This window comes from Artemia sp. Qi Xiang Cuo, chromosome 15, assembly GCF_049724085.1.
Source record: "Artemia sp. Qi Xiang Cuo chromosome 15, ASM4972408v1, whole genome shotgun sequence".
Taxonomy (NCBI): domain Eukaryota; kingdom Metazoa; phylum Arthropoda; class Branchiopoda; order Anostraca; family Artemiidae; genus Artemia; species Artemia sp. Qi Xiang Cuo.
Window position 1 is genome coordinate 1,556,666 of NC_142808.1, and position 13,161 is coordinate 1,569,826.

General features: G+C 36.5%; 1 protein-coding gene across 2 annotated transcripts in view; it reads right to left on the reverse strand.

Annotated features, from left to right (window-relative positions):
- Dcr-2 (Endoribonuclease Dcr-2) overlaps positions 1-13,161 on the reverse strand; it is a 247,146-nt gene that overhangs the window by 195,084 nt on the left and 38,901 nt on the right. For both annotated transcript variants that reach the window (XM_089101646.1, XM_089101647.1), the window contains exon 2: positions 3,461-3,504. In XM_089101646.1, coding sequence (XP_088957772.1) covers positions 3,461-3,496 — 36 coding nt within the window. In that variant the 5' untranslated portion in view covers positions 3,497-3,504. The remainder of the gene's footprint in view (positions 1-3,460; positions 3,505-13,161) is intronic.

Consider the following 13,161-nt stretch of genomic DNA (forward strand, 5'->3'; position numbering starts at 1 on the left):
GGAATTTTCCTCCTTAAAAAAGAAGAAAAATTTAGCATGGAAACCTCGTTTTTACCCTTCCTCTGATCTTTATAATGATACTGGAATAGCTCCGCTGGATCGTATTGTGGGTAAAAGTTACCTTTATTTAGCACATTCTGCCTTTCTAGGTACGCTTCCACCATCTCTGCAGCAGTTTTTATTTCTGTCAGCCTCAGGTAGGTACTCTTCTTTTTTACGTAGCTCTTATCGCAGGTTTATTTTACCTAAGCAATTATCGACGGACGCTCAGAGGTCTCCTGTTTATCAATTTATTTTACTACGGACAACTATCCCTCCTGATGTCTCTGTATCTCTTTCTGCAAAGGCTGTTTCTCACTCGGTTTTTCCAGTATAGTACTTTCCCCCTTTTTCCTTCTTTTTTGCATTCCATCTACATTTATATGTCTTTTTTTCATTCAATATATTTCTGTTTTTTTTTTTTTTTTTTTTTTTTTTTTTTAATCTTAATTTCCAATCTCTTCCTTGTTTATATATTTTTTTCAATTATTTGTGAAGTTTCCAGTCAATTCTCCTATTTTCATAAGTGTCTCTTATCCATTTTTCTTTTTTTTTTATGTGCTTTATAATAGTTTCTTATTTGTTTTGCTGGCCCTTTGAAAGCTGAGCTTCTTGGGCATGTATAAACTTTAAGTTTGTAATTGTTTTGTTTTTTTAGTATTAATAAATTGATTGATTGATTGATTGAAAAACTATTTCCCTTTTTTACAGATAAATTGCCCTCTAAAGTTTATTCTGATGTTTGTAGTGCTATAACTATTAGCACTTTAGAAATATTTAAAAAGGCTTCTAAAGTAAAATTTTGAAAAATTTGAGTTTGGGGGGAAGGGGGATTTCAAAAACATCTTCCCATAATATGCCCTATAAAGTCGATTCTGATATTTGTAGAACTCTGTGTCTTAGCGCTTTAGAATTAATTAAAAAGGTTTCTAATGTATAATTTTGGAAATTTTGAGTTGGGGGGGGAGGGGGATTTCAAAAACATCTTGCCAAAACATAATTTGCCCTATAAAGTCGATTATGATATTTGTAGCACTCTATGTCTTAGCGCTTTAGAAATAATTAAAAAGGCTTCTAATGTAGAATTTTGGAAAATTTGAGTTTGGAGGGAAGGGAGATTTCAAAAACATCTTCCCATAATATAATTTGCCCTATAAAGTCGATTCTGATATTTGTAGCACTCTATGTCTTAGCGCTTTAGAAATAATTAAAATTTTGGAAAATTTTGAGTTTGGGGGGAAGGAAATTTCAAAAACATCTTCCCATGATATAAATTACCCCCTAAAGTCAATTCTGAGTTTAGTGTACTATTCTTTAATTAATGATTTTAATATCAATTTTTTTAGTATACCATAACGCTATACCCTATTCTAAATTGACGACATTGTTCAAACATCACTCACGCATCGCATTTCAAAGGCTTTGCTCTGGCCTACTTTGACCATAACAAGAATCTATTTCTCCAAGAAATCATTGGCACTGTCCTTAAACATGTGGTATTAATAATAATTCCAGATAAATTGTCACTCTTGCTAACAGGATAAGACATAAATGCCTTTAGTTAGACCGGAAAAAGACGAAATATCTTAAACACACACAATTGGGAAAAGAGCCATTTTGAACGAGATAAGTAAAATTGCAAACTTATGCTTGTAAACAGAGCAGTGGAGAAGGGGTTTTTGTTTACATAATAGAAAAAAAGCGTACTTTGCGATTTCCAGCGAGTATACTCATCATATTTTAGGGTTTGTATTGATGGAGGGGGAGGGGGCTAAGTCCCCCTGAACTTTGAATTTACTGGTAAAATGATTTTTATCTGGAAATAAATTAAGAAATTCAGTAAACTATACTCACGTTGACAATTGAAGTATCCATTGTTTCAAAGTTAATAATATTCAATGTACTTTCTACGATATGTTAAAACATAATGAAAATTAAATCGTAATGTATGAACATTTCATACAAAATCTCAAGGACGAATAAAAAATGGACGTTGGCTCGAATAACACTCTGTTTGAGTTATATAATTTCGAGGATACTCCCAAAATCTGTTTGACTACTTTATATCGTGCCAGCTTAAAAAAAAAATGTGCACGTGAACTCACGACGTACATTCTTATGAAATTCTTATCAATAACAAAAAAAACAGTCAGCTTGAGCTAAATAATTACGATCATACTCTCAAAATATTTTAGACGACATTAGACCTTGCTAACTTTAACAAAAAAAAAATGTCTAGATTAAACTGTGTGAGGGAGCATTGACTCTCTTTCATAAGGTTTAGAGCTTCCTTAAAAATGTTTTCCTATAGCTTCCATAGAAATATAAGGCCATGTAAGAGGATACTCACTGTCTTTGAAAAGGTGTAGAGCTTCCATAGAAATGTTTTCCTATAGCTTCCATAGAAATGGTACTTAGGACTCTACTTGCGGCACAAGACCCCTAAATTCCAAACCGGCGGTACTGATCTCCGTTTCCAGGCCCATAAGCCAGGAAGTGCAGTGGGGGGTTGGGAGCCAGCAATCACGTGGTTTTACACACCCATCCTGCTTACCTCACCCAGATTTCTCCAGGTACTCATTTAGAGCTGGGTCGACTCTGAATGAGCTTTCAATTATTCCCGTGAAAGTGGTATTTTCCGGAGGGGTATTTTTCGAGGGGTGGTGGTAAAGGCCTAGAATGTATAATGGTGGTGGTAAAGGTCTAAGAATGTATCTAAAGGCCTAGAACCACAATTCTCCCAGTTCTTGCACTTAATATAGTAACCTGGTGATTTTGTAAAACTGTATTACCCTCATTCGCTATTGGTTCACTTTTAAGGAGAATGTTATATATCGGGTCAATATTTAAATTACCTACATCTCTATTTATCCAAATATTAGCAAGAATGTGTTTTGTTTTTTTTTAATTGCCTTCTTAGCCCACTGTTTGGGCTAGTAGGCAATTGAAATAAAAAAAGGCAATTATTATAATCACTGATTTAAGAAAAAAGGTAGGTACTTGCCTGATATTTTCTTGGTGTATGCATAGTTTCTTCCGAGCTAGTTAGAGTTGCTTCAATGAGATTACTAAAGTGACTGAATAAAGTAAAACGAGGATGAAACTAATTATTCTGTTGTGAAATAATCCTATTAGCTGCTACTACTGCTGCAATTCGCCTAGGTCTTGTATTTAATCTAGTCCCCAGGTGATTTTTTTAAACTTTATTACCCTCATTAGCTATTGGGGCACTTTTTAAGGAGAATGTTATAGATCACATCAATATTTAAATTACCCATGTCCCTAGGTATTGAAATATTAGCAAGAATTCGTTTTTGTATTTCAAGTGCCTCCCTAGCCTACTGTTTGGGCTAGGTAGGCAACTGTAATAGAAAAAGGCACTTATTTTAATTTCTGATTGAAGAAAAAGGAAGGTACTTGCCTGATATTCTCTGGGCTTGTGCATAATTTCTTCCATTTTCAAACCTGAAATGATGAAAAGATTAGTAATAAAATCCTCAAGACAAAAAAGAACGCTTTTAACTTCTTTCTTATTTTTTGCATGAAAAAAGCCTTCTAGTTTTTAAGAAATTTAACTTTTTATGAAACTAGAGGATTAAATTTTTTATGAAACTAGAGGAAAAACACCTTTTTCTTCAAGAACAACAAAGCAAAAGGGGTGGGGGTGTAGTGTATTTGCATTAATAATTGCATAGCAAACATTTCCCGAAGATAATATACTTCATGATAAACGGTATCAGATATATACTTCAGGTCCGTTTGCAAAAATTCATTTCAAGGGGAGAGGGATCCAAACAAGAAGTGAAAGTACCCATAATTATTGGCAAAACTGTAAGATCTTGGGGAGGTACGGGGGGGAGGTCCCTCTTGGTACATGCATTTTTACGGTTTATATTCTATACCAGGATAGTTCTAACTAAAACCACTACGTCGACCCAGTATTATTCAAATTTTTCATTAAGTAAACAAACTCAAATTTTCTTACTAATTGAAAAGCTCAAAGTAAACAAAGTAGTCAAAATAAACAAAAGATCCGATGTTTAGAAATGCGATAAAAGTTTCTTAATCCTCTAAAATATGACATCATCTGTAAAAAAAGGCAAAAAAGTGAGATCACTTGCTCATATCGAAATATTAAACAAATACTGTGTTTAAGCCAACAAAAAAGATGACTAACTTCTTGAATATTTGGCTCTGCAAAGCCGGTTTTAGGGGGGACAGAGGGACCAATTGTCCCGGCCGCATAATTTTTAGGGGCACAAAAATTCAAATAAACAATCTAACGGTTATTATCAAATTTTAATTTTTGAAATTTTATTCCTCAAGTTCTTGAGGAATAAAATTTCTCGTATGTCACCAAACAAATGATAATCTTATGTTCATGCGTTTTATTTAAAACGTTCCAAAAATGGTACGAACGTAACCTTGGTGGTAACCCTGCTAATAAAAATAAAAATCGTAAGAAAATTAGGCATAAACATTATTTTAGGCATGAACATTAGTTGTGAGGGTTTTAGATTCCCCCTTTAATAAGGTCCTCTGAAGATCAGTTAGGATACACTTTAAAAAGAATGGGCTGAAAATTATGGTTGGAAAATTTCAAACTTCTTCCACCTAACGAATGTTAGTTGTATACACATATGAATCTAAAGTAAATTCAGATAGACTGGTCCTACCGCATAATTAAAGGAAGCATCGAGGGCTTAATGTATCTATTTGGTGAATTAATTTTTTTATGAAAGTAAAACGGTAATAACAATAATAATAATTTATTTATTACCTACTATAAAAAAGAAACGGAGTACATCAAGAACAAAAAAAAAAAAAAAAAAAAATTCGCACACTTAACAAGATTATTTACATAAAACGACGTAAATTATGGTGTGCAGTAAGACCTGCAGATAACAACAGCGTTTCCACAAACAAAGTAACTTTTACTTGTGGATCAAAGAGATTACATCTAGAGATTATAGGCCTGTTACAGAAACACGGAGGGAGGCACACAAGGTACCAAGAACATCTAAAATTATACAACCAGATAGATGCCATCTCTTTCTGCTTCGGAATCGGAAGAAAAACAGATAAAAAAAGAATAGAATGATCGCAAAATGAAGAATATAATTTCCCAAGCGCTGTTATATCGCACCTCCCTCTATTTGCAACAGTTTTTGAATATCATTTCTTATTTTTTTTTTTTTTTTTTTTTTGCATTAGAAAATCTAAGAGCCGGAAGTGTTTTTAAATTATTATTAATTGTAAGACCAAGCCAACGAAAAGAAGAGACACAGGGAATAGAGAAAAAATCACAGTTAAGAGGGAGACTCGCACTCGAATTAAATGAAGTATTTTCGCACTTATCAACGTTCATTATAAGCCCAATCCATCTGAACTGGTCTGAGATCCACCTGACAGAATGTGAGAGCCCAGCCCTAGAACGACTGACAAGGAGAACATTGTCCGCATAAGCAAGATACGAGACATCAATTCCATAAGAAATGAAAGTTGAAGGAAAGGATGAAAGGATAGGAGCAATACATAACTTTCAAAATAGTTGGAGAAAGCACACCGCCTTGACGGACCCCACGCCGAAGAAACACCTTTGAATCAGAAACTACTCCATTACATTTTACCCAAATAAAAGAGTAAAAATACCAGTACCGTAACAAAACAACAATAGAAAGGTTAATATTATTGGAAAAAAGGGAATAGAGTGCATGTGAGTGGACTATACTATGGAAAGCTTTCGAAAGATCAAGAGCAAAGATATGAAGAGGAGATTTATTATTAACACATTGCAACAGGAGGGAAGCTAGAACACGATGGGCGTGCTGACATCCCAGCCTTTTTTGAAAGCCAAATTGGTTTTCACCAAAATTAACACTTTCTGAAATGAAAGGGAGAAGAATGTATTCAAAAATTTTGCTAAGATTGCACGAAACAGTAATTGGTCGATAAGAACTACACGCTTCAAAACCAAGGTGACTGTGCCACAGAGAAAACTATCGGGAACCATAGAAGTAGATAAACACATCTGAAACAGTAGCTGAAGGTGATCTATCAAAATTGGGCAAACTACTTTTAGATGATAAGAAGAAATTTCGTCTTGATCAACAGACCTAGATTGCATGCTCTTAATAGCTTGACCAATATCAATAGTAGAAACTTGTAATACATTACTCTGAGAAATACGATTAGGCAAACACGACTCAAGAAGATTACTAAAAAGCTTTTCAACTTCCCGGTTCACCTTGCCGAAAATATCAAGTATGAACTGCTATAGGACTTTCAGAAAAATCCCTACTAAGCTTATCCGAATTCAGAACATGAGACCAACTCCTTTCTCGACGCAGGAAAGTAAAAACCAGATACCCTAGACTGTCGTAAACATTTTTGATAAGCACGCGTGGTACTTTGCTTCAGATCGAAGACAACTCTTCGATTTGGCCGACCGCAAAACACCCATATTCGTAGCCAAAACTTAGCTTTATTTTTTACAACTTTTAATTCTGGGTCCAAAACCCATTCTGGTTTTCTAGCTTTAACTTTAATCTTTTCTAGATCAACAGCAGTCGTCTCTGCTTGTTTTAAGCACCAAATTATTTTATCATAATAATCATTTAGAGACTGCTTAACCATAAACGCCCCCAGGACAACACTTACAACGCCTATCCCGCGGACTCTGGGGGGGTGTTTTGTTATCTAATTTTTGAACAATTTCAAAAGCCCTGGATATCTTAATATTTGTAGGGGACGGGCTTGGGAAAAAAAGAGCGTGGGGGGGCTAGTTTAACTCTCTTGACTCTTAAAAAGTGAAGTAGAACTTTCAATTTCCAATCAAATGAGCCCTCTATGAATTTATACGAGCATCCCTTTTATAAGAACGATACAAGCCCTTAGGGTATAACTTAGAACGCCTTCCCCTGTACCCTGGGGGTTCAATTGACACCGGAGTTTTTCTTATTCGACCTTTGAACTATTTTTAACAAGATGTTTATCTCAAAATTTTCATCGGATGGGTTTTGAAAAAGAAGGCGTGGGGGGGGGCGGGCTAGCTGCCTTCGGATCTCTTTTGACTATTAAAAAGTGAGCTCGAACTTTCAATATCCAATCAAATGAGCCCTCTCTGGATTTTATACGAGCATCCCTTTCATACGAAAAATATATGGCCGAGGGTATAACTTACAACGCCTGCCCCCGGGCCCTGGGGGGTTTGTGACGACACCTGAGTTTTTGTTATCTGACTTTTGCGAAATTCTTAACTTAATAGCTATCTAAAAAAATTTATTGGATGCATTTGGGGGAAAAGGGCGTGGGGGGGGCTAGTTCTTCTCCAATCTCTTTTGACTCTAAAAAACTGAACTAGAACTTTCAATTTCCAATAAAATGAGCCATCTCTGAATTTTTTACCAGCATCCCTTCAATAAGAACTATATATTCCCCCAGGGCATAACTTACAACACCTGCCCTCGGGTCCTGGGGGGCTGTGTTGACCCCTGAGTTTTCGCAATATGGTCATTGAACTATTTCCAAAAAAGCTATGTCAAAGTTCTTATCGGATGGGTTTGAGGAAAAAAGGGCGTGGAGAGGAGGGGGGCTAGGTGCCCTACAATCTTTTTTGACTCTTGAAAAGTGATCTAGAACTTTCAACTTCCAACCAAATGATTTCACTTTGAAGTTAATACGAGCATCCCTTCCTATCCCGAACTATTTTTAACAAAATAGCTATCTCAAAATTTTTATTGGATGTATTTGGGAAAAAAGGGTGTAGGGGGGGGACCTGGTTACCCTCCAATATCTTTTGATGCTTAAAAAGTGAACTAGAACTTTCAATTTCCAATCAAATGAGCCCTCTCTGAAGTTTATAGGAGCATTCCTTCCATAAGAACCATATATACCCCAAGGGCATAACTTATAACCCTTGCCCCTGAAGACTGTGGGGGGAGTGTCCTGCTTAAAAATATAATTTCAAGAACTTTCAACTACATTGACCAAAATGGCTATATCAAAATTTTGATTGGATGTGTTTGGGGAAATGGTGGGCGTGGAAAAGGATGTCAGTTGCCTTAGAATCACTTTTGACAATTAAAAAGGGAAATAGCCATTTTATTTCCGATCGAATGAGTCCTTTCTGAACTTTCTACAACAACGTTGTCTATACAAAACCTTATATGCCCTCAGGGTGTAACTTACAACCCTTGCCCTGAGGGCTGTGGAGAAGTTGCCATCCTCAAAGACCTAATTTCCAGAACTTAAAACTGTTTCATAAAATGGCTGTCTAAAAATTTTGATTGGATATGTTTGGGGAAAAAGTCGGCGTGAGAGGGGGGTTACTTGCCCTAAAGTCACTTTCGACTATTAAAAAGGGCACTAGCCCTTTGAATTTCCAATCGAATAAGCCTTTTTGAAGATTCTACGACAACGCCTTCTATAAAAACCTTATATGCTCACAGGGTATAACTTAAAACCCTCGCCATGGGGGTTGTGGAGGAGTGTCCTTCTCAAAAACATATTTTCTGTCTGAAAATCAACTAAGCTGAACAAAATAGCTATCTCAAAATTTTGATTGGGTGTGTTGGGGGGAATGATCGGTGGGGGAGGGGGGGGGCTAGTTGCCCTCCAATCACTTTCGACTATTAAAAAGGGCACTTGCCCTTTCAATTTCCAATCAAATGAGCCTTTTTTGAAGTTTCTACAACAACACCTCCTATAAAAACCTTATATGCCCCCAGGGCATAACTTAAAACACTTGCCCTGAGGGCTGTGGGGGAATTTCCTCCTCAAAAACATATTTTCTATGGGGAAATCAACTACGCTGAAGAAAATGGCTATCTCAAAATTTTGATTGGAAGTGTTTGGGGGAATGATGGGTAATTTGTCGTGTTCTGTTGTGTCCATTTTGTGTTTTCTGAGCACTAGGTTTGAAACAGCAGATTGAAAAACAGAAGTACCATTTGTTCCATATTGCACAACAAAGCAACAATTTTATCTCTACTTGCCCTCAAAATTATTCATTTATCTCCTAATCGTGTTCTGTTGTGTCCATTTTGTGTTTTCTGTGTTTTCTGAGCGCTAGGTTTGAAACAGCAGATTGTACCTTAGAAGTATCATTTGTTCCATATTGCACAACAAAGCAACAATTTTATCTCTACTTGCCCCCAAAATTATTCATTTTGCTACTAATCGTGTTCTGTTGTGTCCATTTTGTGTTTTCTGTGTTTCCTGAGCGCTAGGTTTGAACCAGCAGATTGTACCACAGAAGTACCATTTGTTCCATATTGCACAACAAAGCAACAATTTTATCGAATTTTTTCTCTACTTGCCCCCAAAATTATTTATTTTGCTCCTAATCGTGTTCTGTTGTGTCCATTTTGTGTTTTCTGAGCGCTAGCTTCGAAACAGCAGATTGTACCACAGAAGTGCCATTTGTTCCATATTGGACCACAAAGCAACAATTTCTTCTCTACTTGCCCACAAAATTATTCATTTTGCTCCTAATCGTGTTCTGTTGTGTCCATTTTGTGTTTTCTGTGTTTTCTGAGCGCTAGCTTCGAAACAGCAGATTGTACCACAGAAGTGCAATTAGTTCAATATTGGACCACAAAGCAACAATTTCTTCTCTACTTGCCCCCAAAATTATTCATTTTGCTCCTAATCGTGTTCTGTTGTGTCCATTTTGTGTTTTCTGAGCGCTAGCTTCGAAACAGCAGATTGTACCACAGAAGTGCCATTTGTTCCATATTGGACCACAAAGCAACAATTTCTTCTCTACTTGCCCACAAAATTATTCATTTTGCTCCTAATCGTGTTCTGTTGTGTCCATTTTGTGTTTTCTATTCAGTCTCTGACCTGTGAAGACCAATTTGTTCTTTCAAAAAGATTAAATACCAGTTTTGAACAAGTGTTGAAAAAGGATTATATCCGGAATCAATTAGAGTCCGTAGCTAATTCAGTGACTGTTATTTCGTAACATTTTGCTGTGGGTTAAAGTGACCTAGATTCAGGATATTCATTTAGATTTTGTATAATTTTTACATCCAACACCCAATTGTGAACGGTGGCTGGTGTTTACCCCCCCCCCCTGGCCTCCGTGGAAAATACTCCCGAGGCAAGACCTATTTTCATTTCACCCATGTTGTGACTTACAAATCGAGTGATTACCTGTTTTGGTTTATACATTAGCTGGCTGGTGCTGGACTTCTTGAATATTTATTTGGAATATTTTGTTTGGCCTCACGTAAAGATAAGTCTTTTGTTTTTTTTTATCTTACTACTCATAATCATGGCTTTTAAACAGTTTGATCTTGCTCTTGCGAAGTTCAAGGATTATCCCCTTTGGCCAGTAAGAATAATCAAAGCTGGTAAAGATACACGAGGCAAGCCAGTTTATACGGCATTTTGCTATGGATCGCATGATGAATTTCACCTCGTGGCTGCAAATCTCCAGGTTTATGATCCTACCACTGTTAATTTGTCCGCTCTTGCTTCAAAAAAAGCTTTTGAAGAGCTTGCTACTACGCCTGATATTTACATGAGACTATCAAAAACATACCTTGCGATGAGAGGTAATGATAAGAGCAGAGCAAATGGCCCAGCATTAGCATTATCTAGCAGTATTAGCCCGATACAACAGAGACTTGTAGCTACCCAAGCTGAACTGGATAAAACCAGAAATGACCTGATGGACAGTATAACTCAAAAAGTTTCGGAAAAACTGGCTAGCTCAGACTCTCTTAAGGAATCGACTAAGCTTATTGCTAGTCAAATTTATGATGCTCTCATGATTGAATTTAACCCCAAGTTTCAGAGAATTGAAAAGTCGATAAAGGAACTGAGTAACGAACTTGAAAATTTAGAGGACAGACTGAACAGGCTTGAGAATAAGTTGGATAGTTATGAACAAGAATCACTACTAGACAGTCTGGTTTTTCACTGTGTTAGGCAGAAAACTGGTGTTGACACTCGTTCTGCTGTGTTGCTAACTATTAATCAGAAGATGTCTTTGCCTGAAATTAGTACAAATGAGGTCGTGAACGTGTATAGACTTAGACTGAATAATGCTGCTACAGCTGATTCAACTCAGGCGGTTCCATCTGCTCCAAGGGTCGCTCCGATAACAGTGAAGTTTTCGAGCAAAAGCGTTGCTTGTAAAGTGTTCAAGGCCAAATCCAAGTTGGCCTCTAGTGGTATTTTTGTTGTTGAGTCTCTGACCAAGCAGAGACGAGATATTCTGAATGCGGCGAAAGACAGATTCGGTCACCGGAATGCTTGGTCTGATCGGGGACAAATATTGGCAAAGCCTAGTGACGGAACTCCAATAAAAAAAATAAGGTCTCTCGCTGACTGTATCTAGTTGTTTTTTTTTTTCTGTCTGTTTGTTTGTTGTTTTTTTTTTGTTATCTCATTGATTGTTTGTTTATTGTCCCTTTTCTTTTTTTTATATATACCAATTCAATTGTTTTTGGTTCATTTTTTTATTATCTGTTTTTTTTTTTTTTTTTTTTTTTTTTTTCTCAAAAATATTGTTTGTTTCTATTTATTTTTGGGTGCATTTTTCGGTAATTTTTTTTTCTTTTTATTACTTCGGTTGTGTCATTTTTCGATGTTAATATTTTTCTTCTGCATAGATACCATAGCTCTGCTGTGAAGTCGTTAACCTTTGGTCTGGTGAGTTTGGTCGCGGAGCGGATTTACTATCCACCGTAAGTAAAATGATTAATTCTTTTAGTGACCAGGGTGATGTTAACTCTTTGGGGGAACGTTTTGTTGAGTTACAAAATAATCCTTTAGATGTAGAAAGTATAATTAATAATTCAGTTGGAAGTAGGAATAGGAATTATAATGATCCTAAATCGGTTATTGAAAGTAAATATATTTCGCAATTAAGTGGTTCTGCCTCTTCTAAACAAGATGGTATTTTCTCTGTGCTTCAGCTAAACATTCAGGGACTGTGTTCCTCTTTTGATGAGCTGAAACGGATCGTCAGTGAGGGAACTCCGGATGTTATTGGATTATGTGAAACTTTCCTGGATTCAAAATAGGATATGCTTTTAGATATCCAAAGATTTAGGATGGAGAGGATGAACCGGAAACAGATGGCGAAAGGTGGCCTTGCCCTGTATATTGCCGATCATCTTGTATATAATTTTCGAAGTGATTTGAGTAGCAATGAGGAAGGAATCTTTGAATCCCTTTTTATTGAGATTAAGTCAGGTTGTAAGAATTTAGTTGTTGGTTTGGCTTACAGATCCCCTAGTGGATCTATTCCATCGTTTATGAAAATTCTAGAAGAGGTTTTGGACTTACTCCAAAAGCATCCTTGCGAACTAATCCTTATGGGGGATTTCAATATTAACCTGCTGGGTCAAAATTCTGCTTCGGCTGCAGATTTTTTGTCAATGATGCTTTCTGCGGGAGCTCTACCTTCAGTTTGTATACCAACCCGAGTTACTGAGATGCATGCATCACTTATTGATAATGTTTTTTCATCACTAGATGTCTTAGATAATTCGGTGATGATTAGTGATATTTCTGATCATTTCCCTGCTATTTCAGGGTATAGGACTGCTAATCGATCGCAGCGTAAAGTTTCGCCATCTAATCTCCCATTTTTCCGTTTTGGTGTCAGTGAGATCAGTCTACTTAAATCTCGTTTGACTGATCAGTCATGGGACAGTTTGGATTCTGAATCGGATTTTAACCGCTCTTTTGATTTCTTTTATGATTCAGTAAAAGAAGGTATCCTAGAAGTTTGCCACCAGAATCCAAAGCCTCATACCTCGAAAAGGATAGTACTGCCGAATCCGTGGATGACTCCAGGTCTCCATAAAAGCTGGAAAAGGAAAAATTATCTGTGGAAACTATATAAGGCTTCGTCATCTGCTTCTCATCATCAGCGGTTCAAGGCCTATAGGAATATACTTAATTCTCTGTGTCGGAAGGCCAAGTCTCAGTATTATCACAGGAAATTTTCTGAGTGTGGAAAGGATGTTGGGAAGACATGGAAAATTATTAATTCTGTACTTAAACCTACTCCCCCTCCGCCTTCGGTTCCAACAACGCTGATAGTTGACGGTAAAACTGTCCAAGGAGAAGAAAATTTTCAGCTAGAGCTTACTTCTTATT